Genomic DNA, 19,040 nt, shown 5'->3' with positions numbered 1-19,040 from the left:
ACAATGTTTCATGTAATTATCACCTGTGTTTGCACTCACACTGACGGCTTCCTTTGGTCCGTTTCAAAGCTATAACTGAAATTTGAATCCCTCTGAGGACACACATGGCAGCAATGTATCAGGGCATTGTACAACTGTATCACCACAAGTCACTGACTAAAGTTTTTAAGTAAAAGAAAAAAACCCTCAATGTGTCAAGAGTGGGCTAATCCAGAACTCAACATAATGCAAATATTGGACTTCTGGTTGCTATGAAGTTAATAAATCAGCAGTTTGCGTTGAAGTGTGATATTTTGTTTCAGACGCACTGAATTTATTTTCAAAATCAAAAAGATTCAGGTCTCCATTTATAAATGGCTCTTAGAGGCAATTGTGTTTGACCCTAAATCAAAATGACGAACTATAAAAAAAAGTATACAAAAAACATCAGTCACTCAATCAAGCGTATAACATTGCTTTTTAGCCTTTTCTTATATTTGAAAAGGTGAAATGCATTGCTGACAATGAAGAGGACACTTTAGATTTGACACTATTTTAGTAGCTATACATATAAACTAAAAAGGAACAGTTTAGTAAATTATGCACATTCAAGACATTTCAGTTAGACTAAAACTCGAAGAACTAAAGCCAGTTAGTTGTGTATTTGCTTGTACACACAGTATTCACTATATGTTATGAGAGCAACTTATATAATGCTGTTCTGTCCCAACTAATATGTGATACATTCTTGATAAGTATATGTGTGCTTCCCTGACTGATCTAGTTCTACCGTGGTCACTGAGTGCTCATTTAGCTTTGGATTCACCTGTAAGACTAAGTCGTATCTCCTGAGGAAAACCTAAAAGCACCTGTTGGAACTCGTTGTTAGTGTTTTTGGGATTGTGTGCATGTATATGTGTGTGTGTGTGTGTGTGTGTGGCAGTGGGGAAGCTCAGAGGAAGAGTGGGAACACAACATTGAGTGATGGATGGTGTGTGTGTGTGTGTGGGGAGGGGGGGGGCGCTGGTATTATATCAAAGCCAGAGACATCGTGGTCATTTGTTATTCGGGGGTAACTGATGTTGAACGCTATTCACAATAAAAACCATTTTTATGACCCAATCAAAATCATCCGGAAAAACCAAATTGAAATTGTGATTTCCCAAGACCCACAAATAAAGCGCGAGCAGATGTCTTAGGGAAACGATCGACACACATGGGGTGTACAAGCTACACGCGTATTCTTTACAGATGAACACATTCACATTTCACATTGAGACTGGACTTCTAATTGAAACCAACAGAGCCGTTCTGTACCTAGTGATGTATTTCCCAGCAGTCAGAGCCTAGACGCTGCTTTGACGGGTTGATCACATCCGTAAAAAGTCAGACTTAGAACACTTTGCTTTTTTACTTTGACATTAGACTCTATTCAACCATACCAGGATGTATCCGCTTGTTTTCTCAACATCGATGATTACACTACTGTGGCGACAATTAAGTACAGCATTTCTCGTCATTTAAGGCATTTGAAAAGAACCATTTGTGCACAATCGGATGAGGCGTCGGCTTTTAAGATCATACACTGCAAAAGTGTCCCGAAATGCATTGATGGTGTATAGAAAAAGAGACAACTAAAATGAATGATAAACTAAAATAATAATAATAATAATAATAATAATAATGACCAACGATATAAACAATTACAACAATCAACAAAAAAAAAAAAAAAAAAACAAAACATTTCAGAATCAGTTATCTTCAAAAACAACAAACAGCAGTTGGTGTACTTCACAAAATCAAGTGGCTTGATCTGAATCGAATGCCTTAAAAAATCTTGACTCCAGCTTTGGTGTGTTGAATGAATAAGCAAATTTACAACGTGAGGATCAATGTAGGAGTGTATGGTGGGGCAGCGGAGGGTGGAGAAGGAGGAGGAGGAGGTGGGAAATACCGGTCATATGTACGCGGGTAGGACCCGAACTGTGATACTTTTCAGCACAAAGTGAGAAACTAGAAATGAGCTTCTGCATCTGGCACGGCAAGTAAACATTGCTACGATGATAAAAAAAAAAAATGTAATGAAAAGGAAAAATTAAAACATTGTTGATTTTCGCAACTACTACTCAATCAAAGCAGGTTTATCTGAGTATGTGTCTGTGTGTCCGTGTGTGTGTGTGTGTGTGTCTGCAGGTTTGCCCACATTTGCGTCTGCATATGTCTTTTGAGGGGTGTCGGGGTGGGGTCGGTTTGGGGGCGGGGCAGGGCGGGCGTGGAGGTAAAATAGTAAAAGTTTTAGCAGTCCGCCGACTTTTGCGTGTCCCGGTCTTCTTTGGACAGAGGGGACCGCGCCTCCTTCATTTCTTCTCCTTCGTCCGAGCCTTCTTCGCTGCCGCTCCTCCCGGTCATGGCGGGGTACACCACCATGCAGAACTTCTGGCCCAGGTACGTCATCTTGCCTGGAGGAGGAGGCGAGGGGCACATGGAGGTTCAGGCAACGATGCTTATGCTCAATCTTGACAAGTTTGGCTTTATTCCATCAATTTCATAAATAGGCTCAATTCTAAACTGTGGATGATGAGCTGGATCGAGCAGTTAAAGAAAAACAATTTTTAAGTTTGAACCTCGGACGTATTTTAGGATCATTGGGAGTCAGCCCGAGTTATTGGCGACAAGATCTTTTAAATTCTGTACTAAAAGAACACGGCGCACGCCAGTTGGCGGAAGCTATTCCGTCAATACTGGATCAATCTGAACGATTCTGACGCCGATCACTCGGGTTGACTCCCAATGATTGGGAAGCCATCGGAAAACCATTTTTGTGCAATCTCCTCAACTGTGTTATATCACAATTGGATCCCCCAGGATTGTCCCTTCCGTATCAAATTTGTGAAGTTAGTTCCCTGGAAAGAATGAACACCACTGCCCACAACCCAGCAAGTCCACGAATGTCGGTGTGGCCTACCGACAAAGGCGTCGAAGCACTGCGGCTTGTTGTCCCAGTAGACTCCCAGGAAGTAGACGGGGACGCCGGTCAGCATGATGGCCAGGCCGATGCCGCACACCAGGGGCTCAGAGTAGAGGGAGAAGATGAGCAGGAAGGCCCAGAACAACAGGTAGATCACCGGCCAAATCAGGCTGATCTGCGCAAAAGAAGAAGAGGAAAGAGCGTGAACAGGCGAGCGGGAACCCAAAAAAAAAAGGTTTTCAGAAAACTGGGCGCTCAGACGTACCTTGATGGGCCGGTGGATGTCAGGCTGCTTGTAGCGCAGGACAATCTGCCCGGCAACGGTGACTCCGTAGAAGAGGTAGTTGATGAAGCCCACGTAGTTGATGAGAGTGTACATGTCGCTGGTGCACAGCATCAGAAGGGTGGACAGACACTGGAGGAAGAAGAGAGGCAAGAGTGGGTGAGGGCGACGGAGGCCACGCGGGGCCCGCGGTGGGGATAAGACTTGGCCGGTCGCGGGGCGCTTACGGTGAAGAGCAGGGCAGGGATGGGCGTGCAGCGCTTCACGTGGATCATGGCCAGCAGACTGGGGAGGTGGCCTTCCCTGGCGCCGGCGAAGAACAACCTGCGCCGTGGAGTTGGAGAGGGGAGCGAACATCGGAGATGGAGGACACAGAGAGAAGAGAGGAGACGGTTCGAATTGGATAGTCGACAGATTAGTGGCGGGAAGTGAAATGACGGCGAAGGAAAATGAACGTCTGTCCCCCGGGTCGGGAGTCAGAGAGCCAACCAACCGTGAGGAGGTGAAGAGGGACCCGTTGACCCCTCCGAAGGTGGAGAGAGCAACAGAGATGGGCATGATCCACGACATGACGCCCAGCAGTTTTTCGCCAAAGGTCTGGGAGAGAGGGAAGGGAGGAGGATGGAGGCAAGACAGGGGAGACGGAGGGGGGGGGGGAGGGGAATAAGGGAGATGGTTAGACACGCTTTGGTCTCCGAAATCGTGTGAACCACGCAGATGCGGTGTGTGTAAAAGAACAACATCAGATTTGATGGTTTTAAGCCAGGGGTTCCCAAGGTGGGGTCCGTGGCCCCCTCAGGGCCCTCGAATAAATTGCAATATCAATAATTAACAAACAAACATAAATAAATTATATTTTTATTATATATTATATGATCAAAAATATTTTTATATCTTGTAAAAAAAAGTCGATGTTATAAGTGGGTAAGGTACTGTGTAAGGTTGGGTTATAACCAAATGAGACCAGTAGAGGGCGATAAAGATATTCTATAATCAAGGCGTGGGCGCATGGTGAAGGCTCAGTAGCTCACCACAGCAACAGCGTTGGAGGCCAGCAGCTCCTGGGGGCTCATGGCTGTGATGTAGGCGATGTTCGCAAAGACGTAAACGAACGTCACCAGGGGGATGGAGATGAAGATGGCCCGGGGAAGGTTCCTGGAAAAGAAGAGGAAAACCGTTTTATCAATAGGAAAAGTGGGGCAGGGTGTGCGACGGGAGTAAACACGAGACTGAAATGGAGATGGATCAACAAAAGAACCTTTCCTCAATGGGGCGATTTCTCGAAATCTCAAAGCTCTCAGGGTGATATTTCCATATGGCATCGAGTGCCTCTTCTAACTATCAACCCATAGTCAGTTTAAATATTACAGGAAACACTTATCATCTGAACGTATCAACATTTTAGAGTCCAAAAAAAAGGGGTCTTACACATATGGGTCGACCAGCTCCTCCGTCACATAATTCAGGAAGTTCCATCCTCCGTACGCGAAGGAGCCTTGTAGAAAAGCGAGGGCTATCAAACCCACATCGTAGTCCTGGAACGGCTCAAAGGCGTTGGCCGGTTCCAACCAGTAGTACTCTCCTGGGAAGCGGAAGGGCAGACAACGCACACGGCATAATAAGTTTTGTTCCCGAGTAGGAAGGAGGTGGACGGTGGGGCATTTACAGCAACGTGACAATATTGGCGTCTGTATCCTCCTCCTCTCCGCTCCTTCATTTGTCGCATTTTCTGTTGCGTGGCAGGACTGCTGACTCGGGGGGTGATGGGGAGCAGACATGCGCGGCATAAGGTTAAGGGGCAAGCGCGACGGCGGACAGGGGGACGAGTTTCTCTTCCGTGTTCTCCACGTTCCTTAAAGCGAAACCCAGTGAAGCCACGACCGCCGCCGGGGACATGGCGGCGGGGTGACTTTCTCTCCCGCTCACATGACCTGCTGCACCCATCTCTCCCCCAACCGCCGAGTAAATCCACGGGGCTTCCCATTGTCTTTTCGAAATCCTCACACAGAAAGCCACCCCCCCACTCCCCCCCTTTTTTATTGTGTGGATAGATTATTGCCCGAGCTACAGCCCCCCTCAGTGTCTTTAGTCCCTGTAATAACCAGGCCTCTGCGCTGTTATGACTGCAAATCCGCCGAAATGCACTCATGAAAACCACATTATCCGTGTGAGCTTTGATGCGGAGGGGAGGCCCCGTCGCGGCTGGACAGCAACTCGCTGACCCCTACGGTGTCTGTGGGGCGTCCCCCGTGTTGTCTCCGCGCCGTCCCGGGGCCACTGAATACACGTCCCCGATGACCGTTTAAACCCTTTCCGTGGGATCCGGTCCGTGCTGTCTCGCCTGTGGTCTCGCCTCTCTCACGGATGGACCGTGTTCTGACTTCCTGGGCAGCGCAGGATGCCGCGGTCCCGCCTACCTTTGCAGATTTGTACGATGCCCATGATGATGATGAGGGCCAGGGCCAGCAGCTTGCCGGCCGTGAAGATGTCCTGGACTCTGGTGGCCCACCGCACACTGTAGCAGTTCACCCACGTCAGGAGCACTAGAATCGAGACATAGAGCAAGACACGGGAGTCAGGGCTAAAGGGAAACAACAACAACAACAACAACAACAACAACAACAGTAAACAAATTGTACGGCCTTAGACATAAAAGGAGTCTCAGTTCCATGGTGGAGCAGGAGGGAACCATGGACAACAGTAGTACACCAGTGATACTCAAAGCTGGGGTCAGTCATGGAGAGACAATGGGAACATATCAACCACTTTGGCGGTATGAAGGTATAAGGTATAAAAAATTGTTTTACTATTAATATAGGACCCTCATTGAAATGTATTTAATTGCCTTATTAGGAGCAGTGTAGCGTTAAAGTCGGATAATTCCACCTGATTTAGCGCTCCGGACAATCTGCGATACGCGGAGCAGGTTTTATAGTTTTATTGCTTTCCACTGGCTATATATGCTGACTATAAAATTATTACTGTCATTAGCAAATACAACAGTGGAGGCATCGGCTGCTGAGGTGATTAACATGACTCCTAGTGCGTTTAGCAATGACACTGTGGAGCCGTGCGCGTGTCAAGTGTGGGGCGTGCCAGTGGCTGGAACGCGGCAGCGACCTTTGATTCTACGGCCGTGTCACCACCTTGAACTTCACCCCAAGTCACCCACTCACCCTCAAGGCTTTACGGTGGAAGTGTGGATTTCCGCACACGAGGACCGTCATTCAATTCAAATATGGCTTGTTTGCTTTAGCTCGCGTTCATCGGGGACAATCTGTGTGACTTTGCTTCATTGATGGTCGTTACCCTCCATTAACCGGGGTGTTTATCTCCGGGCCGGGCCACGTACAATGCATGGTGTAAGGTGTTTGCAACGCCGTTTCCTCCATGCCGGCGTGACACCGTCCCGACGTGGTCGTAGATAATGGACATAATCTGTAGCGGTGGGTGCAGCGGGGCAGTGGGTTCAGGCCCATGGGGTGCCGTTAAATAACAGGCCTGTTGGGCCCCGTGGGATAACTTTGGTCGGGACATGTGCACACGGCCACACACTGTGCATGTATGCGCCGTAGATTGTCTTTTCGATTCTCTGAGAGCAGAGCACATAACGGCAATGTTTTTCCTCCCTTAGTTTTGCAATCGATCTTAAGGTTTTACTGATTACTTTTAAGGCCCGGCTCCGTCTTGCCCGTTCTTACATCACAGACCTTCTCCACCCATATGAGCCGGAGCGCAGCCGGAGATCTTTGGGCAGGGCCCTTGTGGCGGTTTCCAAGCCTAGACTGAAGACAAAAGGCGATCGGGCCTTTGCATTTAGAGCCCCTAGACTTTGGCACGACCTGCGATGCTCGGAAATTCAGTATACTCTTTTAAATAATTTCTTAAAACAAACTTTTACTACCTGATGTTACCACCCGATTAATGTCTGTTTTTGCATTTTCTTTTTATCTTCCTGTTCTATTCTTTAATAATGTTTCTTGTACAAGTCTTCCTGTGTTTTTATCTTTTATGTTTTTATCTCATGTAAAGCACTTCATAACTATGTTTTGAAAAGTGCTATACAAATAAATATTGTTATTATTATTATTGTTCTTGTTCTTGTATTATTATTATTATTGTTCTTGTTGTTGTTATTATTATTATCATTATTATTATTATTATTATTATTATTATTATTATTATTATTATTATTATTATTATTATTATTATTGCGTGTACAGCCCCCCCCCCCCCCCCAAAAACAGGAAATTAAAACTTTCCAAACTTTGGGAAATGGAAACTTTGCATGCATGCACACGCACACACACATACACCCCCCCCCACACACACACACACACACAGGCAACTGTACAAAGACACAGTGAGAAGGAAACCGGCTAATCTTTAAGAAACGGCGTGTAAACACACGTTAAACCGCTCTGCGCTGCTCCCATCTTGACTTTGCGCGTCGCTCCTCCAATGAGCCATGAGTCCACAACAGCCGCGTGGGCTCCTCCTCAACGTTCTTTGTTGTTGTTTAGCAGTCTGGCTGAGTAAGCACTGAAAGGGCGGGTGGGGGGTAACTTTGGTTCATCAAGTAAACACGCCCGATGTACCGGCGTTCTGAGAACCCAGGAACTGTAAGCTGAGAGCGCAACCTGGGTGGATGGAAGCGTCTCAAAGTGTCTGCGATTACATGTGTTCGTGCTTGTGTGTGTGTGTGGTTTATGGGTGGCATGAAAGTGTGTGTGGTGTGTGTGCGGGTGCAGGGATCGGTCTGCAAATTGTTTTGAGGCGTGTTTGTATTCGTGTGTTTCTTACGTGTTTACTGTAGTGTGTGTGTGTGTGTGTGTGTGTATGTGTGTGTGTGTGTGTGTGTATGTGTGTGTGTGTGTGTGTGTGTGTGTGTGTGTGTGTGTGTGTGTGTGTGTGTGTGTGTGTGTGGTTTATGGGTGACATGAAAGTGTGTGTGGTGTGCGGGTGCAGGGATCGGTCTGCAAATTGTTTTGAGGCGCGTTTGTATTCGTGTGTTTCTTTCGTGTTGACTCTAGTGTGTGTGTATGTGTATGTGTGTGCGTGTATTTGTGTGTGTGTGTGTGTGTGTGTGCATGTGTGCGGGTGCGCGTGCGCTGAATCGTGGAGGACGGAGGCATGCGGTTGTGAGTCGAGGCACTGACCCCACCCTCTTCCTCACAACAACAATAAAAGCAAAAACAGGGTCTTAAAGTCGGCACGAAAAGAAAAAGGCCACAGTCGGCTCCAATTTTCTTCCGACAAGCGGATTCCTTCAAAACATCTGGACAATGAGCTCAGCGAAACAGCCCACATCGTCGTGCCGGATAAGCCAATCACATCCTCTTGCACAATCCGTGCAGTTGAAAACAGGCCCCAGCCAGGCAATGAAACTCACTCCCCCAGCAGATCTTTAGTGGAGTAAACAACAATAAGGTGTTTTCAGTTTGAAGGTATACACATGCTGTCGCCAGGCAGTTCTAAGACTGATTGATATTTGATTGTTATTTTATTGTATATCTACTTTTATTAGCTTATTCTGTTTTTTTTAATGTATTTCATTCTTTTAATTATTTTATCATTCTACTTTGTAAATGCATCTTGCTTGTTTGCTTTACTATTTAATGGCCTTAATGTAAAGCACATGAGTTACATGTTGTGTGTGAAAGGTGCTATACAAATAAATGTTATTATTAATGTACATATATATTTTTAAGTAAAGACATAGTTAAATAGCTCTGGCATATAAATTAGAATTTCTTTATATATTACATTTGAAGCTCCCAAATGCCGTCTGAGATAGAATAAGAGAATGCAGTACTCGTAAGAAAGATCATTATTTGGCCTCAATCTGTTTCTTATAGGCACTATTGTGAATTGCAACGCATAAATCTTGTCACGTTCTGAAAAGTTTGGTCGGGGCAAAAAGTGGTGGAGAATCCGTGGTCTCCATGTGTGGCAGGTAGCACATGTAAATGTTATCCTGGGTTGAATTTCCAGTTTTTCTGAGTGAGTGAATAAGAACTGGGTGAGTCAGGGCCAGCTAAGAAGCTTGTTACTTGAGTGTGTGTGTGTGTGTGTGTGTGTGTGTGTGTGTGTGTGTGTGTGTGTGTGTGTGTGTGTGTGTGTGTGTGTGTGCGTGTGTGTGTGCGTGCGTGTGTGTGGGTGTGAGCCTCGTATATTGTGTTAGATTCCGTGTTGGGAGGTTTGCGTGTAGGCCATGGGGTTTCTCGGCTGTCGAAGCCAAAACAGGGAAGCCAATCCTTTCCCATTAAGCGGGGAACAATGGCGGCTTGTCAAGGGATAGCTACAGGTGCATTCCCACCAGAGTGGATCGGCTAGGGTGGGAAACACTTTTTGAGAAGGGAAAAAAAAAAAAAAAAAAAAAAAAAGACGGGTCTAAGTTGTGGCTACCGAGTTGCTCTGTCCCTCGGGTCCGCATCCCTGATAACCGCAGCGCAGCCAAAACAAGGAAGTTCCCCGCGGCCATTTTCCCGCGTGTTGTGTCCATTGATCCGATGGGGGCGCCGCAGGTGTCTTCCGATGGCGCACAGCTCGCCGGTCGAGTTCCGCGGCTGACGTCTCGTTGACGGATGTCCCAGCGGGGCCACAGTTTCTGAGTGCGGGAGGTGCGAGGGCGTGATCCTTGTCTTCCCCGAACGGGGCCGATGATGAGGGAACGGGGAACAGGTTCATCCAGGACACTGTTTGCCATCCGGCCGGCGGCGATATTATTCCACCATGATGGTGTCACGTACAGTAAATGGCCACTCAGACTGAGGTATGTCTATATGTAAACACACACACACACACACACACACACACCAACACACACGCGCTGTCTCTCACTCTGACCGGCCGAAGGTTTCCTGTGGTATTTGAATGGCATGTGTGAGGTTTGTCGAGGGGCTCGGGCTCCACCACTGTGGACGGGGCGGCAACGCATTTATCCGTTTTGTCTTTGCGCTTTCGCCGTACACTCTTCCCCTCCCTCTCCCTCTCTCCCTCAAACAACCCCCTGACCTCTGACCGAGGGGAGCGGGGGGCGAGGGCGGGTCACACAAGGGCTTTAGAGAGAGGCCGAGGAGGGAGACCGAGTGGGGAAAAGATGGAAGACGGAACAGCCACAGACGGCACAGATGAGCTGCTGCTTCAGGTCAATTAAGGTCAATTAACCAGGTCACATACCACCACCGCCGGGCGCACTCTACCTGGAGAAATAAGGCTGCGTTTGTTTAGGGGAAGTAGAGTGATTTGGATCAGTTCTTGATTGGATGTTTTACATAACAATCGCAGTCCCTTTTATAAATAGCTTGGAGCTTTCCTCGCACAAGGTATTACCGACAGGAGAGCAAGGGGTTGAACGTGTCCCAGCAAGCCTCATAACCCAAACCTTTTGTTTTTTACAAAACACCATTTTTTACTGGTGTTTGTCCATTGTTTGTTTAACTCCTGGACTCTTTTATGTTTGCATTCGGCTTCAAATGGTTTTGTATTTTAAGGAATTTCCAAATACGGTGGAAACCTCTTATAGTGATCGGGTCCGTCCGGGTCAAATTGAGCGCTATAAGCGGATGATTATAATAACCAATTGTTTTTTTTCCCTTTCTTTTCATGCATATTACCTTGTGACGGTGTCAGTGGCTCTGCAGAACCTGACATGGGGACGCACGGAGATTTTTTTTTTCTTCTTTTGTTCAATTAGGAAACAAGGACGATAAACGTCTAAAATAAAAACACGCCGTTTTTGTCTGTTTTTATTGGGAGAAGCGGGAAACGGGCACGAGCCGAGTCTCCGTCACTCATTTATGATTAAATGAATACAAAACTTGAAATAATCCTGGCTGCGCCGGTGTGATGCAAAATCCTGATTGGGATTTTAAAATTATGGAATTTTGTCCGGCGTCCCAGCCCGGCCCATTTCACCGTTTGCAGGTGCTTTGTGTGGTTTGACGCCCGCTTTTTGTGTTATTATTTTCACAGGTTTATTAACCGCAAAAGCTGTGCAAACTCTTTGTTGTGAACTGGCCCCATCGTGTCCTCGGGCTGTTTGCTCGTTCCACCCGTAACAACTTGAGCAACCTATTTAAAGCGACCTGTGCTGTAGGTATTCTAACGAGCGGAACGGCTCCCTCTGGAACTGTAAAGACGAAGGGCTCCGTTCAAAAACCCCTTTTCCTTTCTATCTCTGTCCCTCTCCCTCCGGTCGTTCCCCACCTCTCGCTGCGCTGACAAAGCACCTTGGGCTGCTGCACACCAAAGACAACACGGGCCAGTTTCCCAGCAGGAAAAAAAAAAAAACTGATTTGGAACGCTTTCTGCTGACAGGACAATGAAGCCAACACGGGGGCGGGGGGAGCCCTTCCAAGCCGAGGGGTTAGAATGTGTAATGTGGAACGTCAAAGCTCCGTTGTTCAGAAACCTGTTCATATATTTGGTAGAATTCTTCGACCTGTCAAGTTCGAAGTTTGTCTCATAGTTTGTCTTTTTGCATGTTCAATTCTAGAAACAGATGATTATTCCTTCAGAAATGTTACTTCACGGGCTAATCCACTCGCGTATGCCAAGACTTTTGGACCTTGATATTGTGAACAGAACGACAAGTGAATCGTTACTGTATTTCTGGTCAAATCTTGATACTTTTTAATTGGGAATATGACTTTGCCCTCAGTAGCAAAAGATCTGCTTTAATGTACTCCCGGATATAACTCATATTTTGCACATCTGTGGAGGTGTCACATATTAATCTTGTAATCCCTTTTCCTGCTGGAAGAGCAGTAGAGGGGTATCTGTTGTCGAGTGTGTGTGTGTGTGTGTGTGCGCGAGTCTGTGTGTGTGTGTGCGCGCGTGTGCACATGTGCATGTGCACGTGCGGCCTCGATGTGCCCAAAGGCCACTTGGTTTTGTCACTCACGCAGGCAGACGGCGGCCAGGAGGCTCAGGCCACTCTCGGGGGGCAGGCAGGTGGGGAAGAGGGGCTGGAGGACGTAGTTGGAGAAGGTCAGCGCGATCACAGCCTGGTTGGTGGGGTAGATCACCAACACCGCAATCCACAGACGCAGGAACCTGCAACGCATCGGTGGGGGAAGGAGCGGGACGGCGTCAAGAGACATGCAGCCGCGGGAGTCATTCGCTCACGAGAACAAGTCCGAAAACAGTTTGGGAACAGTTCTATGACAGACGGAATGTCACGCACCACCCTCGCTGCCTCCTGGACACAGCTTTGCATCGAACCCTGGCGAGGAAACGACAACTGTGGGTCGAAGGCCTCAACACGGAGGCCCAACCGAGGCGGAGAGGTCGGGCAGGTTTCCGGGTTTGATTTGCCACATGACAGTAGGGCCGTACAGCTTCTTCCGCAAATTCTTTCTTAGCTTACAAGGGCCATTGTTACACTTCGCCGCGTTCTCGCTCTTAAATGGATTATATCTGAGAAGGAATGTGCGGTAGTATGTGAGTTCCGCAAATCTGTAGGATCAAGGGAAGGCGCAAAGCTGGCCAAAAAAACAACAACTCTACTGCTCTAATCTACTGCGGATCAGTCTTAAACACACACACACGCGTGCACAGACACACACAGACACACACACACACACACATGCGCGCGCATATACACGCGCACACACACATGCACACACACACATGCACACACACACACACACACACACACACACACACGCACGGACACACACAGACCGGACACACGGGCGCACACACACACACACACACACACACACACAACACACATAACACACACACACACACACACACACAAATGCACACACACACACACAGGAAAACACATTTACACACATGTGGAGGTGTGTGTGTGTTTGCACAAACATTTACACGCATGTGGAGGAACACATAAGAGCACCTGCTACGACACACACACACACACACACACACACACACACACACACACACACACACGCACACACACACACACACACACACACACACACACACACACATGCATGCATAACAGGAACAGGACAAAAGAAAACAAACACCCCTTGAAGACAGAGTATTTATCCTTGACAGAGGGCACAGGGAAACAGCACGGTCCCAACACTTCAAACCAAGCATCTGAGGCAACTAGCTACAAAGCTTTTCAAGGTAAAAGTTCATTGATGTGTATTGATAGCTACAAAGGGACTTAAACAATCATTGGCTGTTTTGTCTCGTTGGTTTCCACTCCCAAAATATCTTGGTGATATGTATCCCTGTGATGGTTGTCAAAAACAATGGTCTATCCATGTTTATAGTCTGGGCAAAACACAGTTTGTTTGTCTGTGAATGTGTCTAGGTGTGTGTGTGTGTGTGTGTGTGTGTGTGTGTGTGTGTGTGTGTGTGTGTGTGTGTGTGTGTGTGTGTGTGTGTGTGTGTGTGTGTGTGTGTGTGTGTGTGTGTGTGTGTGTGTGTGTGTGTTAATCCCGGACCTTCACATAGTCTCGCACCTTGGTTCTCAGACCAAAACTTGTTAGTAGTCGTAGAAGTCTAGACTCTCACCGGGACGATGGCAATTTCCACAAAACACAAAAGTTTCTCAGAGATAAGACGGAATGTGGACCAATATCTAGAGAAAAATACATTTTAAAGCCATATGCCTGGGAGTCTGGGAGTGACTGTCGATCCACTCTGCCTCTGTGTCTACGCCTGCGTGCACCTACATGTCGGATACCTTGAGCCCTTCACTGAACCTGTGGCTTTTAAATCCTGCCTTGCTGTACTTTGAGCTAAAGAGACCCCCCTGCTGAGAATAAAGCGGCCTGACCTATATCAGAAGGCTCCTCCAAGGGGATCGGGGTGGAGAATGTAGACATTCTGCTATGCCCACATGCATTCTCGTTAAGTTGACTTTAATTGTAAGAGATGCCTTTCTCCCCTGGGAAACGCGGTTTCGGCGGCCACATCAAGCACTCGTGAGTCTTGAGGCCATACAGAATTAATATAAAGGTCTTTTAATATGAATAGTGAACCTAGATTGCAAAGGGTTACACCTCCAAAGTTTTCCAACACCGCCGATATTCAGGAATGTTCCGCTCCACGAATGTCTTAACAGTTGTTGTGGAAAGTCTTGCATGCACGCACACGCTATGTCATACGGCATCCATGTGTAAATGAGGAACGGCGTACGGAGACTCCGATGCCTGTCGGTGCGCGCGCTTACCCGGCGAGTCCTCCGAAGATGTCCTTGACGTAGGAGTAGTCTCCCCCGGACTTGGGGATGGTGACGCCCAGCTCGGCGTAGCACAGCGCCCCGATGGCGGTGATGACGCCCGTGATGATCCACACGATCAGGGCCAGGCCGACGGAGCTGGCGTTCTCCATCACACCCTTGGGGCTGACGAAGATGCCCGAGCCAATGATGTTACCTGAGGGTGGGAGAGGAAGGTTTTGAGGTTTTTGACAACGGGGGGACCATAGGTAGGAGACGCTGTACTACACGGACAGAACGTACAAAAATCGATGGTATGAATAGATATATCACGCTCACGACGGGTGGATAAAATGGAAATGGAGCGCTTAATTCAACTAGGTCACAGAGCAAAGGCTGACGCAGAAAAAAAAAAGGAGAAAGAGAGTTTTTAGGGAAGCAGGGTAGTGTGACCACTGATGAGGCAGCCGGATAAGACCAACAGACGGAATGGAAGTTGGTACTTCGCTGACTTAGCACAGAGTATGCGGACAGAACAGGAGAGAGAGAGAGAGAGAGAGAGAGAGAGATAGACTGGGGTGAAGGAGTGCAGCGCAAGAGAGAAATGGGAAAAAAAAAAAAAAAAAAAAAAAGAAAGGCCCTGACAGATTCCATGAGCATCCGAGTGTAAGGCGGTTTACAGAGGAGCCAGGGGACTGAGAGAGAATGGAAGAAAGAAAGAAAAAATGAGAGGGGAAGGGAGGGGAGGGTGTGCCAGGGGGTCAACGGGATCAAGGATTCACATCTGACCGGAAAAAAGGGTTCGGAAGACCCGACTCCCAACGGGTTCACTCTCGCTCCCAATGTCGATCTTGACGGCGCCGGGGGCCAAAGGTCACGAGACTCCAATTAGATGCAGTCGGCTGGAGTCGACGGCAGGGGGACTGGGCTCGAATCCGGCAGCCAATAATAAGGCGTACCGGGCAAAGATTGCGTGTTTAGGACCACGGCGGGGCTGATTGGCCGACGTGCAATGAGTCCACGGTCCAAAAGTCCAAAAGTCCAAGGTGTGAACGATAGAGCGGCTTTTCCGCCTTGAACTGCCGAGGATCTCGATGCTGCGACGTTTTGCTATATTCTTTGAGATCGAGACAATAAAGTCATTCCACCTTCCCTCGCCCCACCTTGATTTATTGCCCGTGGCCAAACTTCAAAACCGTCCTCATGTGCTGTGCGTGGCAAGTGTGCGTAACCCGTGCATGCTTCGGATTTGGATGTGCGTGCGTGTGCGTGTTTATGTGCGCATGGCCTCCTCCGCATGCGTTCAGCCACGCTTGAAAGTGGGCGTGGCGGTGCTGACTGCGGTGGAAATGCGCGGGTTTCCTGTTGCTGCTCTTCTGTTCTCTACTTCCCTTTTAGTCCCCTCCGCTCACGCTACAGCGGCGTCCCCCGAAAGCCTCTCCCTCTCTTTCCCCAAACCCCCCCCAAAAAAACAAAACAAAAAAAAACAAAAAAAAACAACAAAAAAAGGAACGATCTCTAGAGGTTGTGGAAGAAGCAACTGAAAAGAAAATTTGATTCTTTCTATACATTTCTCTCTCTCTCTCTCTCTCTCTCTCTCTCTCTGTCTTTGGTGAAGCCATATCGTTCGACCTGGAGCTTCAAATGTTGATTTGGATTTGATGAACTCCGACGGAAACCTTTTTTTTCCCCTTTAGTTATCTTTAAATTTAAATATCTTTAAATCGCCCAAAAATGACGCTACGTTCGCTTTGCACCGTTTTGTCGAAACAGGCGTCAGAAGTACCTGTAGGGACGACTTTTGCAGGACATTCCTATAAAAGGGGGTTGGGGGCATGGCTCACGGGACTCGGTCGGCGTTGAATTGCGCGGGCCCGCTGAAATGCAATAAACCTGAGCCCAAACCTGAGCCCCGAGCCCGAGACCCATTTCAATTTCGGAAGCGATCCGGAGCTCAGTGTCTGTGCAGTTTCTACCAGTCCCAATGATACAGAGCCACTTTGAAAGAACGGAGCCCAGCTCAGACATGGCTAAGCCAGGATAGCTAATGAAACAATATTATCAGGGCAGGGCCCTCTTCCAAGTGGCCAAAAGTTCACTACTAATCCCAAGTCCTGGATTTGTGTGTGTGTGTGTGTGTGTGTGTGTGTGTGTGTGTGCCTGCGTGCGTGCGTGTGTGTGTGTGCCTAGCTGTGCCAGTGTGCGTAAATAATTTCTGACCGTCTGTACAGTATGCGAGCCCATAAAACTCTCTGATCTTCTGGAGAAGGAAAAAAAAACAAAAAACCCAAAGCCCCTTCTGGGAACAAAGGACCACGGGAGTGATTGAGACGGGGCACCTGACATCGCGTCTCTCTCGCAACATGACGGGAAACGCTGCGCGGAGGCCGGGGCCGGCGCTCAGGCCCGAGAGCCCAGCCACAACGCCACGGGTCCACGGACCCCTCCGGATCAGTAAACAAAAACATAAAGAGGGACATAAACCTAAACACTGACAGAATCCAAAGACAGATTTCACACTGAGATGTGCTGTCAGTTTATTTAGACAGGGTAACAGACGAGGGGTGATTGTACACCGGTCTTTCTGCAAATGTTTGTAAAAGACAACTGTTGATCGTCACTGTTCATGGAGTATTTACCTGTCTATACACATCATACATCATGTTTTTATTCTATTTATTTCTATATAGTACAGTAGTTATTCTATATGTATTTGTATATACACATATGCATATGTGTGTGTGTATCTGTATATATGTATATATGTATATATGTATAAATGTGTGTATGTGTGTGTGTATATATATTTAAAAAAATATATATATATATATATAAATGTGTGTATATGTGTTTATATGTATGTATATGTACTGTATGTATGTGTATATATATGTATTTATATATATGTATATACAGTATATGTATGTGTGTATATATATATATAAATATATAGTAATTCATTGAAAAAAACGTGTGTTGTTATAAATTATTTGTGTTTTGTCATGTATGTCATTGATGCTGCAACACTGGAATTTCCCTTTCGGGATACTAAAGTACTAGATAATACTAAATCTCATATTTTAAGATAATATATATGATAATATATATTTTGAATATATATTAAGACCAGATGAACTGGCTTACTGGTTTAATGTCTGAGAAGCAATCATTCATGTGGATAAGCGCAAAATAAGTGAGACCACCTTGTGCACCATCTCCACCCCATGTGAAACATCCAGGCCTCGTCACTTTCTCTCTCCTCTGTCCATTATGGACAAACACTTGGGAAGGCTTTCACTCCCTTCCCCTTCTTTCCTGTTACCGTGGAAACATGCCGGTAAGCAATAAGTCACCCCGCGCATGTCAAGGTCGACACAAGGACCATACTGTACGTACCTCCACCGGCCGACATGGACGACCTATCATGCATTTTGTGTGTGTGTATGTGTATGTATGTGTGTGTGTGTGTGTGTGTGTGTGTGTGTGTGTGTGTGGTGTGTACGCTTCCTGACGCCCGCCAATTTAGCTGGCGTGCCATATCAATCCACTTTTCATCCGTATCGATCGTCTCGATTTGTTTATTCGGTTGAATGCGATGAACACGTCCCTTCTCGGAGACGTTTACCAACCCAAGGTCCGTGAATACCAAACACCGGGATCACAATTATGCCTTTTCATGTGTGTAATTCAGGAAATCTCGAAGGCCGTTTTATATCTCACTGCTCTCATAAAATAGTGTTAATACCAATGAAAACACCGACAGATGCCAGATTGCCACTCAAGTATGCCAAGTGCAAAGACCAGTTGCTCAACAGCTTATATTATCATTGCTGAATGAAGTGTATATGACTATAAAACAACAACGCTGCAGGTACAGCAGGCCAGGTAGTGAGTGTCTGGGGTGACTTCCGCAGTACCTGAGACAAACAAGGTTCCAAATGGCCATGAATGAGTTAATCCCGTCAGGGCACAAAGATGACTGTGAATACGTGAGAATTGGCCCAAACTACAAAGACATGACAGAGGACCGACTTGATGAAACACCAGGCTGGGCCGAGAGGGTGATCTGAACTGAGCCCGACACTAAACCGCAAGAAGCCAGCCTTTGTTTTTTCAGGATGAAATCAACCACGACAACGGCCATGTGACCAATCTGGCCCTGTGCTGCTACTCGCTTTGTATGAACACAGGGATTGAGATCAAATTCGTTTGTTATCGTAAGACATATACAGTAGATATGCTATACTGTGTGATGTGAGTGTGTACCGACTTACAGTACTTCCTGAATGGCTATCAGCTGCACTAAGCTGCTGTTTCCTATTGGTGTGACTACAGGTTAGAGTTATGACCTTGTGTTTAAATCACAATACCTTATCTCAGGCCGCCTATGCATTTGCTATAAACTGAAAAAGTCGGATACTCCCCATTCGCTGACACTTGCAACCCTGACGTTTGATCCTGATGATTTTTTTTTCTTCCCCATTACATTTCAAACAGGTGCCTTTGAAAATGGAGCGGTACAGCTTTTTTTAAATTTCATAAAGATTGCCTCGTTTTCTTGCTCACTCCCTATCTACCCTTTTCAACATTCACGCACGTTTATCACTCGCACACACACGCACGCACGCACGCACACACACACGCACACACACACA

The 19,040-nt window shown here is 47.0% G+C and overlaps 1 protein-coding gene across 1 annotated transcript in view; it reads right to left on the bottom strand.

Moving 5' to 3' along the window:
* Positions 1–289: 289 nt before the first annotated feature.
* slc7a8a (solute carrier family 7 member 8a) overlaps positions 290–19,040 on the bottom strand; it is a gene marked incomplete at its 5' end in the record, with an annotated part of 19,267 nt that continues 516 nt past the window's right edge. Inside the window, 10 exons of the mRNA XM_080023776.1 lie at positions 290–2,438; positions 2,945–3,122; positions 3,213–3,362; positions 3,458–3,554; positions 3,724–3,827; positions 4,262–4,385; positions 4,659–4,812; positions 5,648–5,773; positions 12,139–12,290; positions 14,398–14,602. Of these exons, the coding sequence (XP_079879902.1) occupies positions 2,275–2,438; positions 2,945–3,122; positions 3,213–3,362; positions 3,458–3,554; positions 3,724–3,827; positions 4,262–4,385; positions 4,659–4,812; positions 5,648–5,773; positions 12,139–12,290; positions 14,398–14,602 (1,454 nt within the window). The 3' untranslated portion in view covers positions 290–2,274. The remainder of the gene's footprint in view (positions 2,439–2,944; positions 3,123–3,212; positions 3,363–3,457; positions 3,555–3,723; positions 3,828–4,261; positions 4,386–4,658; positions 4,813–5,647; positions 5,774–12,138; positions 12,291–14,397; positions 14,603–19,040) is intronic.

Source organism: Zeus faber (genome assembly GCF_960531495.2).
Source record: "Zeus faber genome assembly, chromosome: 22".
Classification (NCBI taxonomy): domain Eukaryota; kingdom Metazoa; phylum Chordata; class Actinopteri; order Zeiformes; family Zeidae; genus Zeus; species Zeus faber.
Note: the sequence above shows the minus strand (reverse complement) of the source record. Positions and strands in the feature narration are given on the sequence as shown.